Source organism: Coenobita brevimanus, chromosome 63 (genome assembly GCF_032717465.1).
Source record: "Coenobita brevimanus isolate Jiangsu-jjx chromosome 63, ASM3271746v2, whole genome shotgun sequence".
In the NCBI taxonomy this organism is placed as follows: Eukaryota; Metazoa; Arthropoda; class Malacostraca; order Decapoda; family Coenobitidae; genus Coenobita; species Coenobita brevimanus.
Window position 1 is genome coordinate 20277294 of NC_137016.1, and position 24062 is coordinate 20301355.

General features: G+C 44.0%; 1 protein-coding gene and 1 pseudogene across 1 annotated transcript in view; one reads left to right on the forward strand and one right to left on the reverse strand.

The window, feature by feature from the left end:
• Positions 1 to 20055, forward strand: part of LOC145404384 (cholecystokinin receptor type A-like) — a 75381-nt gene extending 55326 nt beyond the window's left edge. Inside the window, exons 4-7 of the mRNA XM_080275906.1 lie at positions 14137 to 14351; positions 17429 to 17669; positions 18996 to 19100; positions 19753 to 20055. Of these exons, the coding sequence (XP_080132032.1) occupies positions 14137 to 14351; positions 17429 to 17669; positions 18996 to 19100; positions 19753 to 20055 (864 nt within the window). The remainder of the gene's footprint in view (positions 1 to 14136; positions 14352 to 17428; positions 17670 to 18995; positions 19101 to 19752) is intronic.
• LOC145404336 (uncharacterized) lies at positions 2982 to 8412 on the reverse strand (annotated as a pseudogene).
• Positions 20056 to 24062: the final 4007 nt, after the last annotated feature.

The following is a 24062-nucleotide window of genomic DNA, read 5'->3' on the forward strand; positions in this document are numbered from 1 at the left end:
CGTGTGCCATCCTGTCTTGCTGGTCTGGCAGGCAAAGCAGCATCGAGCCCACTGGCTGTCGTCCTTATTCATGCCGTGCCAGACATATCTTTGCTTCATTAGCTTTGCAGTCAAGCATCTTGATGGGTGCGACAAACCGTGGATGAGGTCAAAAATTTTTCAGTGAAAGGCTTTGGGATGAGAGGACAAGGGCGGCCCAAGCTGACATCACAGAGGATGGTACAGCCACTGTCGCCAAAAAAGATGTCCTTCCATCGTAGATTGGTGATGGCAGTACGGTAGGCAGTAGTCTCGGGGTCTTCCTCTTAAGCTGTAGTTATGTCATCATAATTGATTCCAAGGTGGACGGCATTGATCTCCACCCTCAAGAGGGCATTGGCTACCGGGTTCATTTCCCCTGGCATATACTCAATGGTGCATCCGAGCTCAGTGATGCTGGAGAGATGTCGTTGTTGGTTGGCAGAGCATGCATCACTGGGCTTGGAAAAAGCGTGTACTAGCGGGCAATGATCTGTACTAATGGTGAATGGTGTGCCCTCCAGAAGGTATTTCAAGAGGCGAACTGCTAGGTAGATAGCAAGCAGTTCACAGTCGAAGGTGCTGTACAGTAATCCCTATACCATCCGGACGCCCACTATCCGGATTCCCCACGTACCGGACATTGTGGGCCTGGACCTTCGGAACCCAAAAATGGCCAAAAAAAGAAAAAAATACCCCTCAAATCCAAATTTTTTCCCACCTATAATTTGAAATTGGTGCATGGCACTGAAGAGCTGTGTTTATCCCTTCACCCCTTCCTCCCTCACCTCTCACCAGTTACTGCCTAACCACCATTGTGAGTAGAAGTTCGTTGCAATGGATGCCGCATGTGCTCGTTTTTGTGAGTAAATAAACTGCAATACCTCACCACCAGACCACATGGGAATTTACAGTGTTAAGAAATTAGAATTTGGATTGCAAAGGATTAAGTGTGGAGTGCAAAGTGGAAGTTGAAACTGGCGGTTGAAACTGGCGTGGGGAAATTATGAACAGAATGTGCAGTGTTAAACAATTATAATTCACAGTGGAAAGAATTCAGTGTAGCACAACACTGGATTACTGTACGTGCTTCAAGAGCATTTTCACCACTGCCAGAGCCTCAGAGGAGGAGGACACAGATGTGCTGTAAGTACCCTGTGCACTGCTAAATATTTTCCATACTCACTTCTAATTCCTTATTCTCTGGTTCCTTTCCATTATTGGCATTAATAGGGTCTTAAATAGGTGCTATGCATGTCTGGTGGGGAGTTATTTAGGTGGCTTCCATAAGCATCCATAAGTACCAGTCCAGGAGGCAGGGGCCCACTATCCGGACGGACCCACTTTCCATACATGCCTTTGGTTGTATTACATCGGATAGTGGAGAGATTACTGTATTTGGTTTCCGCTTCCCATAGTCTTCTGCTGAAGAATCCCAGTGGATGGGGTGTACCATTAACTGTTTTCTCAATAACAGCCTCTACAGCGACTGGCTCATCCGTGGTGAAGGTGAATGGAATGCTAGGGCATGGGAATGAAAGTGTTGTAGCTGATGCTAGGGCGGTCTTCGTATCCTCAAAGGCTTTCTTCTGCTTCGGTCTCCATTGCAGTTTCTTCTGTTTCCCAGCAAGAGCATTGTAGAGAGGTTCCATGGTATGAGCAATCCTTGGGAGGAAACGGTGGTAATAGTTTACCATGCCGATGAATTCTTGGAGGCCCTTGATGGTGGTGGGGGATGGGAAGTTTGCCACTGCTTCCATCTTGCTTGAGCAGGGGTAGACAGCAGCTGGTGATATTTTATGTCCAAGGAACTCCACAAACATGGCACCAAACAGGCACTTGTCGAGACGCACAATTAGACCATTATCCCTAAGTGTTCATAGCACTATCCGAAGGTGCTGAAGATGCTCTCTGGTGTTCTTGGAGAAAACTAGGATCTCATCCACTTAGCAGGCTCAGTAGGGGAGGTTACCAAGGATACCATCCATTAGGCATTGAAAAGTGGCACCTGAATTCCAGAGACCAACGGTGGAATAGTTGAAGGTATAGGTCCCGAATGGTGTGATGATCATTGTCTTGGGTACATCTTCGGGGTGTACGGGGACTCGGAAATACCCTTTCAGGAGGTCAAGCTTTGAAAAAATCTTGGTCCCATATAGGTTGGAGGTGAGGTCTGCTATGTTAGGTAGAGGGTAGCGGTCAGGTTCAGTGACAAGGTTAAGGCGTCTGTAGTCACTGCAAGGCCGCCAGGTTCCATCAGGTTTTTTAACAAGATGGAGAGGTGATGCCCATGAGCTCGATGCTTTCTGGCAGAGACCCATATGTTCCATGTCAGCGAATGCTAGTTTAGCTGCCTCAAGTTTCTCAGGAGATATGCATCTGAATTTGGGTTGCACAGGAGGACCTATTGTCTTGATGTAATGAAAAATGCCATGTTTGGCAGGCTTATCAGGCTGCTGACGTAGCTCTGGTCAGAAAATATTAGGGAACTCTTGGTAGAGGATGTCGTAGGGGCAATCAGTTCTCATGGAGCAAACTCCGGTGTAGTGTTGGTGAGAACCAAGAGGTGCCGTCCAGAAGGTGACTACATCCAGCAGTCTACAGTTGGCGACATGAACAAGTAAGCCGTGATGACCCAGGAGGAGAGGCATCTTGATGTCAGCGATGATGAACTCCCAGGAAAAGCTGTCTCCGGCTGCTTTGATGATGAAGGTTCGAGTACCATAGGTTGGAATGTTGGTTCCATTGGCAGCAACGAGTTTGATGTTGGTTGGTGGCTTCCTGTGGTGGTTCCTATCCTTCACTGTAGCAGGAAATAAGGAACAGAAGGCACCTGTGTCAATCAGGAACTTGTAGCCAGATAAGGTATCTCATGTAGAATCCTGATCACGGTGTACTGAATGCGTGAGTGTTCGGAAGTTTGGGGTATTGAGAGGCCACTGATGCAGTTAGCAGCAGCCCAGTTACACGTTTTTTGGCCACTGGCCTCCAGGTATGGAACTGCGTGCAGTCGCTCCAAACTTGTTGTGATAGTAGCACAGTCTGAAAGGCAGGAATTGACCGCGAGTTCCAGGTGTGCGGTTACAGATCTGGTTGATGGGTAGCCTGACGTGTGTGAAGGTTTTAGTGGTGTTGGTGTCTGGGAAGCTCCTCGGATGGGGCAAAACAGATGGTGTCAGAGATACAGGAAGCCTTGGCAGCATTTAATAAGCTCATCTACCTTCTTTATGAGGGCATCCATGGGGCTTTCGTCAGCATCATGTAGGGCAGCCCTCACAGAAGGAGGAAGACATCACAGCCATAGCTCACGAAGTGGGTCTACAAGGAGTGGTTGCTTGGTTGTAGGGTCTATTTCAGGCAGTCTAGCAAGAGCTTGCATCTCATTCCATGCCTCATGTGCTGTAATGTACCCCAGGGGTAGTTGTGGCGTACTGAGAAGAAGTTGGGCCCAGTTGCTGACAGTGTAAATTCTTGCAGGAGGTAATTCTTGAGATCCTCATATTTGACATCATTGTCCTTTTCATCCAGCCATGCCGAGATGTGGGGAAACAGGTCTCCTGGAATGGCATCCAGCACGTAGTCTGCCTTTGTGTGGGGGTCGGTGACTTTCCACTGATGGAACTGAACCTTCGCCTGCAGGAACCAGAGGATAGGCTCCTGGAAAAGAAGGGCGACAGCTTTACCGCAACGGTGCCCGCGGGAACCAGGAGATGGGCTTCTTGGAAGAGAAGATCGACAGCCTTACCGCAACGGCATTCACTACTGGGGTCTGTTCCTGCCTACATTGTCAGCAGGCATAATGGTGTAGGCAGATCACTCCTGGGTCACCAGTTATAATGAACAACAAAAAGTCCTTAAAGTTGTCTAGCATTATGATATGTAAACATATACTCAGAATTACTGCAGTAAAACAGAAGACATGGAAGAATTATGCAAATAAACAATGTTATTAAACTGAAATCAAATTCTACATAGTAGCATGCATGACATTTTATTTCCTAATTATGAACAAAGTAAGAATAAATAAGAATAAAATGATAACATAAAGGAACAGACATTGTTACCATTCAAGGTCACTCGGTAATGCCGAATTTTCTGCCCCCAAACCAGTTGGTTAGCACGGGTGTAGTACTCTCAAAGTGCTTCTCCTTGTTGTTAGACGGTTTTTGTTCAGCTTAGGAGATCCTGCTGATATTAAAGTACTTAATGAGGGATATATCTAATCCACACAGTTTGAGGGAAATAATTCCAAGAGTGAGATACTAGTCTGGAGACAACGAGAATAGCAAATACAACATCGTAGAGAATGGGCAGCTCCAGTAGTAGCTGACATCCTGGGGTTATGTGAAATGTGAACAGAGTGGCCTCCAGACTGAAGCTGCCCTTCTCCTGCAGTCTTCCATCGTCCTTTCATGGTACAGGGAGTGAAATGATAAGCGTTTGTACAGGCAGGCAGCAGAGCCTGCCACTTATATTGGTCCCAGGGAGTGAAATGAGGAGCGTTTGTACGGGCAGGCGCAGAGCCGGCCACTTATATCGGTGCCAGGGAGTGAAATGAGGAGCGTCTGTATTGGCAGGCTGCAGAGCAGGCCACTTATATCGGTGCCAGGGAGTAAAATGAGGAGCGTTTGTATTGGCAGGCTGCAGAGCAGGCCACTTACACGGGTGCCGGGGAGTGAAAGCGTGCCTTCCCAGCACCAGTGACTTGCTGAGTGAGTCAGACAACGGTCCAGGATATTTGGTCGTGTCTGGGAAGGAGCCTCTGATGGGGATAATAATCATGTTCTGCCAAGGATACTCCAAGACAGTGAGTTGTTTTCCTCTTTATATTGATATTGTATTGCCACCCGGGACGCAGGCCTGTCAACCTCCCCTTTGACACCTTCAGCCTGAATACATAATTTCAGTCTTGCTGTCTCCGAGCGATTATATTCATATTAGGTGGCGCTTCCACGCTGAATTAAGCTGACTGGTGACAGCCTGAGTAAAGTGAAAAATACGTCATCGTAGTAACGAGACTAATATTTTGAACTGCGGTAGCCTCCTATGGATTCCAATATGGCTTGCACGGACCTCTATGAGAGTATGATATTTTTACTTTTTTTTGCTTGGCTATAGTATATACTGTATGGTGTATATGTAGATTTAGTGTGGGAGGACGTAATATTGTTTAAGAGAATGCGCTGGCTCAAATTCAGTATTAGTGGAGCAGAAATAGATCAACAATGGAAAATGCTCGGGAGCTGTGGTCCTGTTGTCTGGAATGCTACGCTGCTTGACTGTGTGTGTGTGTGTGTGTGTGTGTGTGTGTGTGTGTGTGTGTGTGTGTATGAGAGAGAGAGAGAGAGAGAGAGAGAGAGAGAGAGACTCTTGTTCATAATAATTTCTCTCTCGCTTTTCGTTTATTTTTTTTTTTTGTTTTACCATCACATCTTACTTTTATCTCAGCTACTCTTAAACTGTATTCAGTATCACAAGGTTACTTTAATTGGTCTTGGAATGAGCCGCAGTAAGGCATCACGAGCCGCACTGATAGGCTACCATGAAAGATTTTGTGGCGGATCTTGGGTAGCGGCTGGAACGGCTTAATGGGATAGTAGTAATGCCAGCAGCTTAGAATTTGTAGGAAGGACATAGCCTAGGGGGGTGAGGGAGGAAGTTCTAAGTTTCTAATAATTTTAACGCCTAGATGACGATAGACCACTCCTAAGCTGAATTAATGATCCCGTGGTTAGAAGAATAAGCTAGTGTTGATTTATGTTGTTATTTATAGGGTTAACATTCAGTACAACGACGCCATTCCTTTACTACTTTATTCCTTTATTTCTTTATTATTTTATTCCTTAAAATTTCTTTATTACTTTTAATTATATTTCTTTATTACTTTAGTCCTTTATTTCTTTATTACTTTGTTACCATATTTATGACTTTATTCCTTTATATCTTTATTACTTCATTACATTGTTGCTTTATTCCGTTTTCCACCTGACGATTTTATTTAGCCTCGGACAACCCTCATCGTTGTCAGTGGGTAATAGATGGTATATAATATCCTTCCTTTTTCGAAAACTCCCTCCGAATTATATAATATTATCTGGAAAGCATAAGTATTAGGTACAAAATGTATACCAGTACTGAAGAAGTTGTGGGTCTTGTCTGTTTATCATTAACTTGTCTGGAGAAAGCCAGAATAAAATAAAAACAGGCGACACCGTACCAGAAACAGTTAAAGGTTTTGTCAGTCTTAAAAAAAAAAAAAAAAAAAAAAAAAAAAATTTGGAGATAGCAAAAACAGGATGTAGACCTTAAAGACGTTATGGCAGTGAATGGGTTACGGTTCTTTTCGCAGTAAAATCCATCTTGAAGGAGCAGAGGATAAGAATGAAGAACGAGGGAGCAGAAGAGTACTGGAGGAGGTTGGAGCCGCGAGGGATACCACTGGATCTGAAAACGAGAAGAGAACTTTCAAGGAGGCAGAAAATTATGCAGGTGGTCTGAGAAAAGGTTAGACGATCCTGCCAAGAGGAGAGTCTTGGGTTTTAACCGGAAACATTTGTGTGAGGAAGAAAAATTTGCTGCCAAAGTCTGGATCAGGAGAAAATAGAAAGAAAGTGGGTACGAAAAACTTGAGGAAATTAAACGATAGCTAAAAAATAAAATCAATACTTGAAGGCAACAGTAAAAATATTAAGTGAGACGAAATATGCAAGACCAGATGAATATATATATCTGGATGAGCTGGAGAGGATGGGGACGCTGGAAGAGAGTTTTAGATTCAAAAGCTGAAGGGGAGAAACGTACTTAGAAAACAGAAAGAGCCCCGTAAAAGAGAGAGAGAGAGAGAGAGAGAGAGAGAGAGAGAGAGAGAGAGAGAGAGAGAGAGAGAGAGAGAGAGAGAAAGGAAGTAAAGGTGCACTATAAGAGACCTGAATGACGCCGGTTGAGTCGCAGTGATGGATGATAAAATATAAAGATACAAAGGAAAGGCTACTAAAGGCGTTTGTTACGATACTTTGGAAGGTGTGGCCAGAGGAGTGTACTACATTGTAGTCTGCCCACCACAGTTTGGCTTCTTCTTTTGCAGAAAACTTCAAGTAACTGTTAGGGAAAATAAAACTACGGCTGTACATCCCTTCCATGGCACCTCCGTTGGAAGCACAGTACAGTATAATACTTCTTGTTACAGCCTCATGATGGAAAGGTGACAGTATTAGGCCAAAGAAAAGTGGACAGAGTATAGAAGTAAGCAATAGATAGACTGGAAGATAGTACTGAGGGCACAGAGAGTGGTAAAGTTATTTGGAGAGACATATAAACCAGAGATGAGGGCGTTGTTATTAATGATAAGTAAAAAAAAAAAAAGTCATCCCGGGAGAGTGATGACAGCACTGTTGTGAATGTTCCGGAAGATGGCGACATAGAGCATAGCCTGTTTGAAAGTAAATATAAAAGGGGGGGGGGGAATTCTGAAAGCATATACAGTACAAGATAAAAGTAAAAGGGAGACAAATAAAATTGATACCATAATGGGAAGATGTAAAGGAAATAAATTGGGCTGCTTTACGAGGAAGTTAGTGTTAGATGAATTTTAACTGGAATATTACTCTGGCAGAGAGGGACTTGTCTGAGCTTGTTGAGAAAGGGAAGTTTGGAAGAGTGTGGTGGAAGAGGAACCTGGAGACGGATAGCGTGATGACGTCATTGGAAGATATTGTTACGAGAGGGAACCAGGAAGTTAAGTACAGTAGTGTGTAAGATGGGTTTGCAAAAACGTAACCTGGAAGAATATGCAGGAAGAGGGTACTGCAATGTGATCTCGAAGATGGGTTTGCAGAAATGTTACCTGAGAGAATGTGCAGAAAAAATATACTGGAATGTAATCTCAAAGAAAATCAGGAACAGAATGCTAGAGGGTACTGAGGGAACAACGCTGAAAGGGATGGATGTACGTGAAGGTCCAACAAAGACATTTACACATATGAGAGTTATACATAGAAGGGACCTGATATGTCCTTATCTGATGAAACTGAGCCAGTCCCACAACTTATATACTAAGCTGTGGTTGCAGGAAATTATATGGACCTTGGTAATGAGGCAAGAATGAGTCTCCTTGGTTGTTAGTAAATTCAATCATTTAATAAAACTAAATCTAACAACCAACTCAGCCGAAAGGGATCAGGTTTTGTCCGGGACGATGTGGGAAAATATGCAAGAAGACTGTGTTGTTAAGGATAAGAGGATATTGTACGAAGTGAACCTAAAAGACGGTACTGTGGGAGACGGTGGACTGGAAGAGGGAAAGCCTTGAAAACTATTGTGAAACTTGGTGTAAAAGACAACCAAGAAAAGACATGTGAATTACGGACCAGGAACTGTACTGTGGGGCGGGGTCATGCACGAGGTACTTGTAAGAGAGGCACCAGGAGGAAAAATGCTGAAGAAAAATCACCAGAAATTAGTGTTGTGATAGCGACACCTAGAAGGGTGCTGGGAAACGCTGCAAGAGGATGTTAAGAAATGTGGCCATAAAGCAAGCACTATATAAAAAATAAATTTATAAAAGGGTGCAGGAAACTGATGCCGTGTTTAAAAGTAAAAAGCATTTTAAGTAAAAGATTTGGAAGAAACGGTAATGTAAGAAGTGTTGTTTGAAGGGAAAGTGTTGCAAGAGAGAACCTGGAAGAGGGTACTGTGAGCTGGAGGGACCTGGAACAGTACCAAGGAAGAGGATCCTTTAAGAAAATGCTACGAAAGAGACTCCTGGAAGAGACTTGTGAGAGGAACACGTGGAGATGTGACAGAAAATAATGGACAGTACAGTAAACAACATTATCTTCATAAAACTTGTATTTTGTGATGTATGTAAAAATGAAACGGAGAGGAACCTGGGAGGGAGGAAAATTCCACATCCACCAATGGCAGTAGTATTGTTTACTGGGAAAAGTAAATAGTTCCGACCGACGTAAACTCCCTGCAGATATGAATAGAGATGTTGCTGTACATGGGAATGTGTGTATAGCAAAATAAGGTGAGCGAGGGAGAGGATGAGGAAGGGGAAGGGAGAAATGCAGCAGGGCTAGATGTTGAGGTGAGAGAGAGAGAGAGAGAGAGAGAGAGAGAGAGAGAGAGAGAGAGAGAGAGAGAGAGAGAGAGAGAGAGAGAGAGAGAGAGAGAGAGAGAGAGAGAGAGAAGTGGGGTAATGAGGGAGAGGGAAAGCTCTATCAGGTGTTTTTATGAGAGACAAGCGTAAAAAAGTGTTCTTAGATAAAAAGACATTTATATTGGAATACTGGATGAGGGTATTTTGAGAAAACGCCTAAGAAGGGAGTGCTGGAATGTGTCGTGAGAAGAAAGCTGGAAGAATTCTATGAACCTGAAAAGGACATAAAAGCGACTGGTGCAAGACAAGTTCCTGGAAGATTGCTAAAAGACTGAGTAATTGAAGGGGTTTTAGAGGAGAGGGTTGGAAGTGAAGAGCCTGGATGTGAGTGCCAGAAAAAAAGGGGGACTTTGAGGGGTGTACAATTAGAAGTTGTTTTGGGAAGGGAAAGAGGATATTGCACGAGTGAGTCATAGAGGAGAGAATGGTGGAAGATGGAGGTGGGAGAAGCTGGAAGAGGAGAAAGTGTTGTAAGAGAGTCTGGGAAAGAAGTCTGGGGAAAGTTGCCTTAAAGAGGGTCATGGAAAGAAGATGCCGATAAGAAGTTGCTGGAATGATCCCCAAATAAGATGCTGGTTAAAAGTTGCCTGTAAGTTGTATGGAAGATGCCGGAAAGAAAGTGCCGGTAAGAAGATGCCAGTAAGAAGATGCAAGTAAGAAGATGTCTGGAAGAAGATGCAGGTAAGATGCCGGCAAGAAGCTGCGTGTCAGATTGTGATGTAATGCGAGTGGTGTTCCGTGCCTGGGTGACAGACAGCCTGGGACGACACCCTCTGTAATTGCCACCCAGAGCCAATTTGTACCCTTCTCCTTCCCCTTCACCATCACACTTTTTCCTTACATCTCGTACTCTCGTACTTGTCCTTTCCCCTTATCAGTAGCTTCTTTTCATTTCCTCCCATCCTTTTCATTGTCCTGACTTATTCCCTTCCCATTTGGTTTACTCTGTAATTTTCATTTTTACATATGCTAAACTAACTCTCTCTCTCTCTCTCTCTCTCTCTCTCTCTCTCTCTCTCTCTCTCTCTCTCTCTCTTTGTTTTACCATCTTTTAATGTTAACCTAGTAACCTTCCGACGGTTTTATCCAGCGTAGGAGTGAGCTGTCGTCCTCGAAGGGGTACGCAATACTCTACATTCCCATTCTCTTTTTTACAACACCCACCGCCAAGCTCCGGGAGACTGCAAGACCTACAAAGTTTTCAGCTATTCCTCCTCCACTTCCTGTTTTCTCTCCTTCCCTTCAGTCTTTCCTCTTCCTCTCTCTCCTCGTCCCCTTCATTCTTTCCTCCACCACCCTTTTCTTTCCTTCCCTATCCCATTCTTTTTACCTCTCCCTCCCCCTTCTCTCCTACTGTTTATGTTGCCTTCCATCTCTTCCTCTTCACATCAAATATTAATACCTCTTCCAACCCACTGCCATTTATTTTCCATTAGCCAGTCTCCTCGCTCGACCTAAACTGCGACCCATCTTACATATTAACTAATCTCCCTTCATTTTGGTCTCAGTGACCTTTCCGCTTTAGCTCTTGGCACAAATATTATGAAAACTAGGGTGGGAAATTATCGTGTCTGTGGCCCCCTGGTGGCGGCTGGGACAAGATGGCGCTGTTGTCTTGGCTTCAGTTTTGTAAATATTATGAAAAGTCGATGGAATTTTCAAGTTTTTACGATGGCGTCTCGTAGCGGTGGTCATGGGGAAGTGTTGTCTTCAAGGCCACGGTTGAAAATAATATTGCAATATTAGATCAGGATTTTGTGAGCTTCGATGAAAGAGAAGTTGTCCCTGATAGGCTGAAAATGTTTTTTGAAACCAGTCTATTTGTGTGTGTGTGTGTGTGTGTGTGTGTGTGTGTGTGTGTGTGTGTGTGTGTGAGAGAGAGAGAGAGAGAGAGAGAGAGAGAGAGAGAGAGAGAGTAATGGCGGTGGTGTTGGTGGTGACCAAATGAAGGAGGTATGTAGGCTACTGGACTTCAGACCACTGCTGAAAAAATTTTGAAACTAGATTAGAGTTTTGTTTGTGGCCAGGTGAAGGAAGCGTTGCCTTTGTCACTGTTGAAAATATGAATCAGGTCGGGGTTTTGGAAATCGTGGCTCGCTAGCCGTGGTCAAGTGAAGCTGGTGTTGCCTCCTAGGCCATGGGTAAAACACTGTGTAACGAGGTTGGGATATGATATGTAGTAGACTTTGATGGTGGTGGAGGTGGTGTGATGGAGTGTGGTCGCCGGTGCATGTGTCGTAAACTTTAAGAAAATATATAACAAATTATCATTTTCGTGTCGTTGGCCCCGGTGGTGGAAAAGGTTTAGTGAAGTTGTCTCCCACACAGCTATTATGGCGTCAAAGGCTGTAACAAAATATGGACGAAAAAAACATTTGTGATAAAATGAAGCTTGCTGATTTACACACACACACACACACACACACACACACACACACACACACACACACACACACACACACACACATACACACACACACAGAAAGACAGACAGAGATGGAAAGCAGGAAGTGAGAATCTGAGAAAAGCAGGCCTGGAGGGTGTTATGAAAATATTAGAATGTGAGGAAAGGCAAAAGCATGGGATTAAGAAACTGGAGAGAGAGAGAGAGAGAGAGAGAGAGAGAGAGAGAGAGAGAGAGAGAGAGAGAGAGAGAGAGAGAGAGAGAGAGAGAGTGATGTGTGCCGGAGGGCAGGATATGTGTGGTAAGGGAGGCAGTATAATGATTGGTGATACTGGAAAGCTTTACAGTATTAATTTTTACATTGTTTTCTTTATGTGTCTCCGGTTCCTTAATTGTGTATGAACCTTCTTGCTCATTTTTTACCTTTTTTATTGATAATGCTTAGACTCTCTCTCTCTCTCTCTCTCTCTCTCTCTCTCGCTTGCTCGCTCGCTCCTGTCTATCATTCCCTCCCACCCGCCTCTGTATTTCATTTGCTCTTTGATTTTTCATCTTTGACCATTTGCTTCTTTTCCTTCAAATTTTTATTGTTCGTTTGTTACAGTTTCTGTTTTCTGGATTTATTTCTTCCTTTTTAGTTCTTATGTCTCCTCTATCGTTTCTCTTTATCAGTATCCTTCCTTGTTTTTCTTTATCATTTATTTGATCTGCCTCATACTCTTCCTTCTCGTCCTCACTTTGTGCCCTTTCCTCTTCCTCTTCCTTGTTCATTATTTGTGTCCTTCGTTTTCCGCGTCATCTTCATCTTCCCGAGTCTCCCTGTTTGTTGTGTTCCTTCCGTGTCTTCCTCTCTTTTGTTTTCTTTTTCCTTCATCTTCTTGTTCCCTGGCTCTTCCTCCTCCTCTTCCCCCTCTTCCTCCCCTCCTTCTTGCTAATCCTACCCCCCCACAAAATATGTACCCAGATTAGGTGCCTGAACCCGCCATAAACAAGGATAACCAGGATTAACACAGAGGTAGACGCTGTGCAGGCGAGGCAGAGCAGGACAAGGCAGGGTTGGACAGGACAGGGGAGGACAAAGCAGGATAGGGCACGGCAAGGTAGTGTAGACCATGTTGTGGTTTAGTTAGGGAGGGAATACTGGGAAATGAAAGTTGGGTTTGAACAGAGGGAGATAACTTATGGAAGGGCAAGATGAGGTAGTGGATAGCAGGCTGTGGGATAGCAGTGTGGTCTAGACTTTACAACATTTTTAGTAAGATGACGTCTTTCGAGGATTTATTCTTTCTTCCTGCAGTCAATTACTTCCAAATTTGGGGATATCCTTTCCACTTCGAAATCTCTCTTGTAAGCTGAGTAAAATCGTGTAGTAATAGTAATAATGGAACAGAAACTGACAACGTACCACAGACGGAGAATATCGTAAGCACGGGAAGAGCTACTATGCTCAAACTTCGGTAGAACAAAGGAGTACAAAGGAAAGCAACAGCGTCAGTCGTCATTATGAGTCTATTTGTTCATAGGGTGCATTAGGGAAAGGCAGAGCAGAGATCAATTAGAGTCCTTGGGGGAGTATATAATGGAATTTATGAGGAGGTCAAGTGAGAGAAAAGTAGTTTAGACCAGTCATGGCACGTTAGGAAAGAACAGGGCGGGAGAACCAAGGATATTGTTAGAAAGAGGAAAGTACGAGTAATGTTAGCCAAAGCCTGAGATCAAGACAAGGTAAAGTGAGGCAGGCAAGAAGAGTCACGAAAGGGCAGGAGAGTGTTGGGCAAAGCAGAGCACGTCAGGTCTGAGCTGAACATGATATGAATGAAGGCAGGCAGGTGTATGATGGAGAATACCAGCTAAAATTTTATACTTCATAGCTTTAAAGTTTAACCACGTTTACGCTTAACATGCAGTCTGGGTGACGCTTGAGAGACACAAGCACATGCAACCTCAAGACACACACACACACACACACACACACACACACACACACACACACACACACACACACACACACACACACAAAACAGATTCGTTCTGATGCGTGAAACTCCAACACTACACCTTTCCCACCACCGGAGGGACCAGATACAGCTACAGTCCAGGCTGGAAGATGGAAACTGAAGAAGAAAAAAAAAACACGTTGGCCGACAGAATCATCATCACCATCATCATCATCATCATCATGGAAAGGACCTTGAACTGATCATCATCATAATCAATCATCATCATCATCATACTCAATCATCATCATCATCATACTCAATCATCATCATCATCATCATATTCATCATCATCATAGGACACATGCAGTCACGGTAGAGTAACAAGGCTGCGTCCTAAAGTTTTGACTCCCTCAAACTCGCCAAACCCTCCTTTGTTCTTAGCCTACCTCTCAAAGTATTCTTTTCACCCTGCTCTCCTTTCCCGCCTCGTCATCCTTCTTGCCGTACAGTACCATTCCCTCTTGCATATCCCTTATCCCTCCTCCTACTTACTAATTTTCCTACGACCTGCCCTCTTTTTGCCCTGCATACCAATGAGTATTTCTGTTGTTCAGAAAATGGAGACAGTGACGTACACGAACCAGGAGGCGTCTGTGGTGATCAGTGCCTACTACTGCCTACCCATGGACTCCCTCACCTTCCTCACCTACCAGCTGCTCGTCCTCTTCGTCATCCCCGCCTTCCTCATGATCCTATTCTACACTGCGGTCATCAGGGAACTCTGGTGGTCCACCAAGAACATCAAGGCCCTGACCAACGCCACCAGGGGGTAAGATGTAGGCCAAGGTATATAAGGGAGGGTGATGTGTACTATGGGTAAGATGTAAGGCAAGATATATGAGAGAGGGTGATGTGTACTATGGGTAAGATGTAGGGCAAGGTATATGAGGGAGGGTGATGTGTACTGGGGGTATGATGTAGGGCAAGGTATATGAGGGAGGGTGATGTGTACTGGGGGTAGGATGTAGGGCAAGGTATATAAGGGAGGGTGACATGTACAGTGGGTATGGTGTAGACCAAGGTATATGAGGGAGGGTGATGTGTACTGGGGGAAGGATGTAGGGCAAGGTACTGTATATCAGGGAGGGTGAAGTGTACTGGTGATAAGATATAGACCAAGGTATATGAGGGACGGTGATGTGTACTGTGGGTAAGGTGTATAGCAATTTATATGAGGGAGTGTGATGTGTACTGTGGGTAAGATGTAGGGCATGTTATGTGAGGGATGGTGATGTGTACTGTGGGTAAGGTGTATGGCAAATTACTGTATATGAGGGAGGGTGATGTGTACTGTAAGTAAGATGTAGGGCAAGGTATATGAGGGAGGGTGATGTGTACTGTGGGTAAGATGTAGGGCAAGTAATGTGAGGGCAGGTAATGTGTACTGTGGGTAAGATGTAGGTTAAGGTATGTGAGGGAAGGTAATGTGTACCATAGGAGTTAGGAAAGGTGTAAGTGAAGTGAGGTGATAGATAAGTGTAAATATTGTATATACATATTAAATACATATCTGTTTTTCCATCTATCTACCTACGTATATCTGTCTCTCTATCTATATTTTTTGTTTATTTTTTACTTACTTGTTGAGAGAGAGAGAAGAGAGAGAGAGAGAGAGAGAGAGAGAGAGAGAGAGAGAGAGAGAGAGAGAGAGAGAGAGAGGAGTCACCATTCCCGTGACTTTTAATCAAGAGAGTCTTTCCCACTCCACCCTCTCTCTCATTGTCCCCACCTCCATCCTATTTGATTAAAGCGAGTAACACAAAGCCGAATATATTATGTGAGCCTGAAGGTTCTCTTTTTTTAATTTTATATTTCTTTTCTTTGATTATGTGAAGTTATTTTTTTTATGTCATATTTTCTTATTTGTGGGCTTGAGTATATGATTTCTTTATTGGGTTTGTGTTACTCATATCTCCTACTCTGCGAGCAAAATATATAAGGATCATGTTTATGTTACTGTTACCTTGAAGGCCTTAGCTCTCTCTTCACATGAAAAATATTGAGAATGCAAAATTTCTATGTAAAGTCCAATAGGAGAAAGTACGGTGAGTGTGAGAACTCTAGGTGGAGAGGAGGCTGTGGTTGTTGTGGGTGTGTGTAGAGGTGTGTGTTATTGAGGGTAATAGAAGGATAACGTGGAGGTCAGGTTATGCTTGGTGTGGATGTATGGAGAGATGGGTATTATTTGGCACAAGAAAGATTGTGATTGGAGGGGAGGCAGTGCTTGGTGAGGGTATATGGAAGGGTGAGTATTATTGGAGGTAATTGGATCAGCACCGGTGCCTCCCTCCCACGCTTCCTTTCCACTTTCCTCTCTTTTACTCTCTCTCTCACTTTCAGACACCAGTTCCTTGAGCCAGAGAGCGTTATGTATCGTTTGTTCGTGCTACCACCAAACGATTTTGTTCAGCTTACAACAGACTTATCACACTGGAGGCGTTAGTTATGGCTTTCATTTATCCCTTAGCTGTTAAAGATCCTAAGTTTTATAAAAATTTCATGAGGTAGCAAAAATATACGACAAAAAGACGCAATCATAGTAAGCAGGTTTAAGGTTCAAAAGTGTCATGCCACAGCCAGTACCAACAAACAGGCCAGTAGTTACTGAGTGTATTTAGCTTTTATTTTTTTGTGTTAGGTAAAGGCGTTCACCATCCACTCACTAATTCCGAGTTACCTTCTGGTGACCTTACAGCCAAATGGTTTCCTGTATCCCGGGAAACCATTCGCTACGCTGAGCGGTAGCCATATGACCAGATAAATAACTGATTGTCCAGTGGGTTAGACACTTCAGCTGGATATGGCCGGTTAGGATTTACATCCAAGGTATGGCGGGGGTGTATTGCTTTAATAAAGCCTTAAACGTCAGGTCTTAGTATAGTCCAGCCCCGGGTCCTTATGCTTCTTGTGGGACAATACAAGATTACATGATGGATGAACTGTTGTTTTTCGTCGTAACTTGGGATTCCCTTTTCGTAAATATTTAGGTGTGGTGTGGTGCGTAGGTCAATTGTCATGTATTAATTCTGTCTCCTCTTTTATGATGTAGGTTATAAATTACAAAATCGACCAGTTTAAAATACTTATTATTTAGAGCACTTCATACAGTGTTATTGTTCTGTCATCTGGTGTCTACTCTCATTCACTTCACACTAACAGCTATTACTTGTGGCACGCATCCACCCACCCATTCTCCTCACTCTCACTTTACTTATCCTCACCATCATATTCACATCACACACCCTAAACTCCCACACACAAGTACACATTCCCCACACTTACACCTCCACACGCACATGCTCTCTCTCTCTCTCTCTCTCTCTCTCTCTCTCTCTCTCTCTCTCTCTCTCTCTCTCTCTCTCTTTCTCTCTCTCTCTCTCTCGCACACACACACACACACACACACACACACACACACTATCCTTATATCCCACATTCAACGGTAGTTAGGAGAAGTGACACAGAGCCACACACCCTCACACACACCCTCTCACACACTTAGCAGCAGCGAGGGGGGAGCACTGCAGAGAGCCACACACCCTCACATACACCCTCTCACACACTCAGCAGCAGCGAGATGGAACCATGCACACAGAGCCACACACCCTCACACACACCCTCTCACACACTTACAGTAGCAGCAGCGAGGAGGAGCCGTGCACACAGAGCCACACACCCTCACACACACCCTCTCACACACTCAGCAGCAGCGAGGGGGAGCCGTGCACACAGAGCCACACACCCTCACACACACCCTCTCACACACTCAGCAGCAGCGAGGAGGAGCCGTGCACACAGAGCCACACACCCTCACACACACACTCTCACACACTCAGCAGCAGCGAGGGGGAGCCGTGCGCAGAGCCACTACCTGCGAGTGAGGGGCGGCAAGGAGGTGATGGGCGGGGGATGTGGGCGTGCCGGGGCGAGGAATGGGCATGCGGGCGGAGACTCAGCCTACAACAGCTCCGCCTCCCTCTACGTGCCCTACAACTCCACCCGCTCACGTACACCTTCCCCAGGCGGCCGTGCCATCCATAAGAAGATCAGGGAGAAGGGCGAGGATGTCAAGAAGGCCAGGAAGCAGGTGGGTGAGCAGGGTTCAGGGTGGATGACTGATGGGTAAGCAGAGGTCAGGGTGAGTGACTGGTGGGTGAGCAGGGGTCAGGGTGGGTGACTGGTGGGTGAGCAGAGGTCAGGGTGGATGACTAGTGAGTGATGTGTAACAGGGGTGAGTGATGGGTGATTGGTGTGTGAGCAGGGGTGAGTGATGGGTGATTGGCTGTGAACAGAGATGAGTGATGGGTGATTAGCGGTGAACAGGGATGAATGATGGGTAACTAACGGTGAACAAGATTGAATGATGGGTGACTGGTGTGTGGTGGGCGAGCAGGAGTGACTGGCGGTAGCACCGTCTAAAAGATCAGAGAGAAGACTGAGGATGTCAAGAAGGTCAGGAAACAAGTGGGGGAGGGGGCATGAGTGACTGGGAGGACTGGCTGGAGAGATCGTCTGTTCTTTGAAATGAGTTTGATTCCAGGTTTGGCCAGGAAACTGTCAGCTGAACTGAATTTCTTTAAAATATACTTACCTGACCTTCCACAAGACCCACTGACATGTCATAAAAACACACCCGTTAATTCCAGTACATCATTACTGCATGACATACCTGTAGGATGCATAATAATCGTCTGTGGGTATCAGTGCTGAAATGGTGACATGTAATGTTTTGTGGCATGTAGGAGGACTTCGAGGACTTAGGGACAGGGCTCTTAGGCCAGTGCCCTAAAATGAACACATTAAAGAAAATGTGAAAGTATATAGCCTGTAGGAGGACTGCTGGATTCCAAGAAACGGCCACCAAACCTATATTCAGAATTGGATAAAAAGACATGTTGTCCTTGTTCTTTTTGTATGCTGTGATATATGGTCATTGTCACTGGGCTTTGTGTAAAGAATCATTATTGTTCAGGCAGTCGAGTTGCTGATTGGGGTAGTTTTTTCCCCCTGTGCTGGGCACCAACAAGTTATATGCTGGTCTATATTTACATTATCAGGTAATTAAGATGCTGACAGTGGTGGTGGTGCTGTTCCTCCTGTGCTGGGGATCAACTGTTTATATGCTAGTTTGTATTTACATTGTCAGGTAATCAAGATGCTGATAGTAGTGGTGGTGCTGTTTCTCCTGTGCTGGGGACCAACTGTTTATATGCTAGTTTGTATTTTCATTGTCAGGTAATCAAGATGCTGATAGTGGTGGTGGTGCTGTTCCTCCTGTGCTGGGGACCAGCTGTTTATATGCTAGTTTGTATTTACACTGTCAGGTAATCAAGGTGCTGATAGTGGTGGTGGTGCTGTTTCTCCTGTGCTGGGGACCAACTGTTTATATGCTAGTTTGTATTTACATTGTCAGGTAATCAAGATGCTGATAGTGGTGGTGGTGCTGTTCCTCCTGTGCTGGGGACCAACTATCGTCATGAGCATCTGCATTAACCTCGGCCTCCGACAATTTACTGAGGTCAGCTCTTAATATCTATACCACGTTACCACATAGTTTATGATTTTCTTGTTTTAATGTACAAAAGTATTTTGTGGTATTCCTCTTTTGGGGGAGGAGGAGGCCCGGCTGGGGTAGGGAACAGTTTAAGGATTTGAATTTCATAAAAGCAGACTTTACTGGTCCACCAGAAGACCCGCCAACATATAAAAATACCACTGCAAATATCAGTACACCAGTCCTGTATGAGACAGCCCTAGCATGTATTCATTATGACAGAGGTGTTAGCGCCGAAGTGGTCACACGTAGAGGTGTGTAGGAGGACTACTGGACCTTGAGGATAGGCCTTGAAGCCTTTGTCCAGAGTCGGACACAGTAAAAAAGAAAATCAGTTATATTAAGCTCATGGACTCAGAAATATCTGAGCAGTTTATGCCAGCTGAATGCCATTCATTTTAAGAGCATTAATCAGGTTTAGAGAAGTAGAGTTTCCTTAAAATCAAAGACAGAGAGGATATATCGAGATTCTAAGCTTAGCACGTAACCATTGTCACTGATGTGTCTGACAGACCTACACCATAGAGTATTACCAGAGCAATATCTTTTGTAGGCTCCTAAGACATCTGTTTTCATTCTTTCTGTACATTTGATCCTGTGAACATCTCCTTGACAGACTGTGTACAGTTTCAACATCGTGTTCAGCCTGCTACCGTTCCTACATTGTTGCATCAACCCCATCATCTACTGCTTCATGTCCAAGAACTTCCGTCGGTCCATGAAGCGTATGCTGGGTCCATCGTGCCGCTCCTCCTCCCCCCGCCGCTGCTGTAGCTGCTGCTGCTGCTGCTGTCCCGCCGCAACCCTCCCCCCGCCCCGGACCCTGCTTAACCGGGTAGTCACCAGGAGCATCTACTCATCATATTCACCAGAAGGCACCAGCAGACACACTGATCTCGAGACTGTGTCCGCTATGTAGTTGGCCTTTAGTCAGGGTTACAGTCTGCTTCTCGTGTTTGTTATCTTTTGTACGTGTGAGGTCTTCAGTCACTTCAGGAGGAGTAGACTGTAGCACCAGTCGAACAGGGCAGTACTCCCGAGGTTGATGGCAAGCTGGTGATAGGGAGAGCTGGAGCTCCCGTTTCACCAGCCCTCAGGACTTGATCCTGACCATCTCCCTTTTCTGAACATTTTCAGTGCATTCATTTACACAGAAAGTAGGCCAGCATGCTCTCATAATACCTCTACCTTCAACTGTCTACACCACACTTAATGCGCATAACATATCACACCTTCTATTCACATCTTTAGTAATGGCCGCTGCAATCTTACTATCAAATGAGGTGGTACCTTGGATTGCCACCACCGGCAGGGTAGGGCTGGAGGCACAGGGTCCTCCCGGTCGCCATCAAGCGACTGTGCCAGCAGCGACTGTTGCTATTTCCGGGAATGCTCGTCGGCGAAGAGGTGACGGTGCGGCCTTATTCTTTACCAACATCCACGGCCTTACCACAAATTTAAACTCAGTTCATTTTTTCCTTCAGTCCATCTCCCCTTTGGCCCTTTTCCTCACAGAACCACAAATCTCACCCTCTACCGATATATCTCCATTTTGTTTTCCCGGTTACCATCTCCTTACAAACTTTCGAAACAAGGGCGGCACCTGCTGTTATATCAAATCCCAATATGCAGTTGACACTATTTTAAACTTCACTTCATCCAGTTTTGATTACTCATTATATAAATTAAATTGCCAAAACATTATCAAATATATCTGTGTAGTTTATCGTTTCCCCAATGCTTCTTCGGAACCCAGTGTATTTGATTCCATATCCACTCAGTTGAGTAACCTTGACCTTGCCCTTGGCAATGAAATTACCATTTTGGGTGATTTTAACATACACAATGTTGAATGGTTATTGCATTCTGCCCGGACTGACGACGCTGGTCTAGAATGCGAGCTGTTTGCGGAATCGTTTAATCTCACCCAGTTGGTAAAGCAACCAACCAGAATACCTGATAATCCTGACCATAATGCCCATCTCTTGGATTTATTCTTGACAAATAATCCAGATCAATACAGGATAGAGGTACTGTCACCACTTGGATCCTCTGACCACAATCTCATCAAAGCCTCATTAGTTAACCCTCCTACACCTCCCCATTCTGAACCTGTCAGGGTGACCCGATGGCACTTTGACAGGGCAGACTGGGATGGATTTAGAAATTATCTTGCTGATGTTCCATGGCAGTCTTTCTTCTCTAGTGATCCCAATTCTACCCAGTCCCACATTTGCGACTTAATACTAGCTGGTATGGATTCATTCATACCAAGTCAACAATTCACTAAAAGATCAAACTCTCCAAAATGGTTTGATGGCAATTGTGCCAGAGCAACAGCCCAAAAGTCATTAGCATATAACTCTTACTTAAAATCAAAAACATCTGAATCACTCTCCCAATTTAAAATTGCTAGAAATCATTCAAAAGCTGTATTAAATCTATCTAAATCAAACTTTCTTCAAAAGCAAGCATCAAAACTACTTAACAACCCTAATGACAATAGAATATTCTGGTCAACTCTTAATTCTTTCAATAATAACTTTAACAAGTCATCTTCCATTCCCACACTAAAATCTTCAGATGGCAATATTATAAATGACCCACGTGGGAAAGCAGATATCTTTGCTAGTACCTTTGCAAGAAACTCTACCATAGATGATACCAGCCAGAATGTCTCAGTACTGGAACTTGATTCTCCCGAAATTGCCCCACTTAAAATACAGACAAATACGTAAAATTCATCCTAGACAATTTACCCACCAACAAAGCTCCAGGCCTAGATGGAATTCCGCCAATTGTTTTGAAAAAGTGTTCCCCTGAACTTGCCTCTGTCCTAGCTAAATCATTCAGACTATGCATAACTTCTTTATTCCCAAATTCATGGAAAGAAGCCAATATCCACCCAGTTCCGAAGAAAGGAAGTTCGTCTGACCCCTCCAATTACGGACCAATAGCTGTCACATCTTCTCTTGGTAAGGTATTTGAAACTTTAATTAATAAGCATATTGTTAAACATCTTGAATCCAGTAACTTAATTAGTGATAGACAATACGGTTTTCGCCACGAAAGATCCACCATTGACATACTCAATCTCTTAACTCATACCATCCATCAATCAATTGATCTTTTTGGAGAAACTCATGCAGTAGCTCTTGATATCTCTAAAGCTTTCAACAGAGTATGGCACCGTTCCCTGCTGTCCAAGCTCCCTTGCTATGGACTAACGTCTTTTGTTCCTTTGATTTCTTCTTATCTTAGTGACAGGAAAATATGAGTAAAAGTAGATGATGTATATTCGAATTTCCACTCAATTAACGCCGGCGTGCTGCAGGGATCAGCTCTGGCGCCAACCCTATTTCTGGTTCATATTAATGATCTCTTATCTGTCACTCACAATCCCATTCACTCATATGCAGATGACTCAACACTGCATAGTTCATTCACACTCAGACATCCATTTACAAAGTCTAATATTTCTACCTCTCAGCTCAGTACAGCCATCTCCATAAATCAAGATCTATCTACAATCAGTGAATGGGGACAAAACAACCTTGTCTCTTTTAATGCTAGTAAAACTAAATATATACAGTTTACTAATAGACAGATATTGCCAGATTCGTACATTACCTTCAATGCTACTAATATTCCCATCTCCAAAAGTATTGAAATTCTTGGTGTCTCACTTAACAGTGCCCTCAGCTGGACCTCTCATGTCAGATCACTTGCTAAAGCCGCCTCAGAGAAGCTTGGATTATTGTACAGAGTCCGTAACTTCTTCGCCAATGAGCAGTTAGCTATAATTTATGAGTCATGTGCGCTCTCAGCTTGAATATTGCTCACCCTTGTGGAATGGTTGTGGAGAGGTTGGATTAAGACAACTAGACAAAATTCAGAATAAAGCCGTTAGAATCATTAACAACCCTGCCATTACATATAAACTACCTCCCCTGCAAGTAAGAAGGAATGTTGCCTCCCTTGCATTATTTTACAGATATTTTTTTGGCAAATGCTCAGACGAAGTTGCGTCCATGTTGCCACCTCTCCATGCCTTCCCTCGTGCTACACGGGCATCTGGTAGCGCTCATGACTGGAATGTCACTCAACCATATTGCAGAACTTCTGCCTATCAGAATTTTTTCATTCCCCGAACTGCATCTCTCTGGAACTCGCTTCCCCAGAGTTGTTTTCCTCCAAATTTCAACCCACAACTGTTCAAGTCTAACTGTTACAGATATTTTATGAACAGAGGACACCAGTAATCTGGTGTATGGATTATTTTTTTTTTACCCATTTGTTTTTCCTTCCTCCGTTCTGTTATTTATAAAAAAATAAAAAATAAAAAAACTTCTGCCTCTCATATTGTTGACGACCGTCTGCTTATATAAAAGACCTTCATATTCGAAGCTTCTCGTATCGTTCTCTAATCTAAACCTCATAGATTCAACACTTACTCTTTCCAACAGCTCTACAGTACATTCTGTCATGCTTTTCATCCAGAACATACTACGCCAGCTATTTTATTTTTTTTAATACACTGCTGTTCCTCCAGTGACTCAAGATAATCACTGTCCTTCTTGAATAATTGCGTCCAACCACGTAGTTAGTGTCTTGTATGTTTGTGTGAATCCTTAGGTTAGTGAGCACATTGTCCCAGTCCACACTAAACATACAGTGTATATATACTGTACTGTATAGTCAGTCATGTATATACAGTAGCACCAGCAGGTTAGGCATGTGTAGTTTTAAGGAAACATAAATTTTATGACAGTTTATGGGAATAAGAATCTAATAAAGCTATATTTTCCAAGAGGTGTGTGTGTGTGTGTGTGTGTGTGAAACTGAGCTTCAGAAGAGACTATTCTATATAAAATTAACCTATATTTTGCATACCACGAGACAGACGGATGAGTGGGATAATATTAG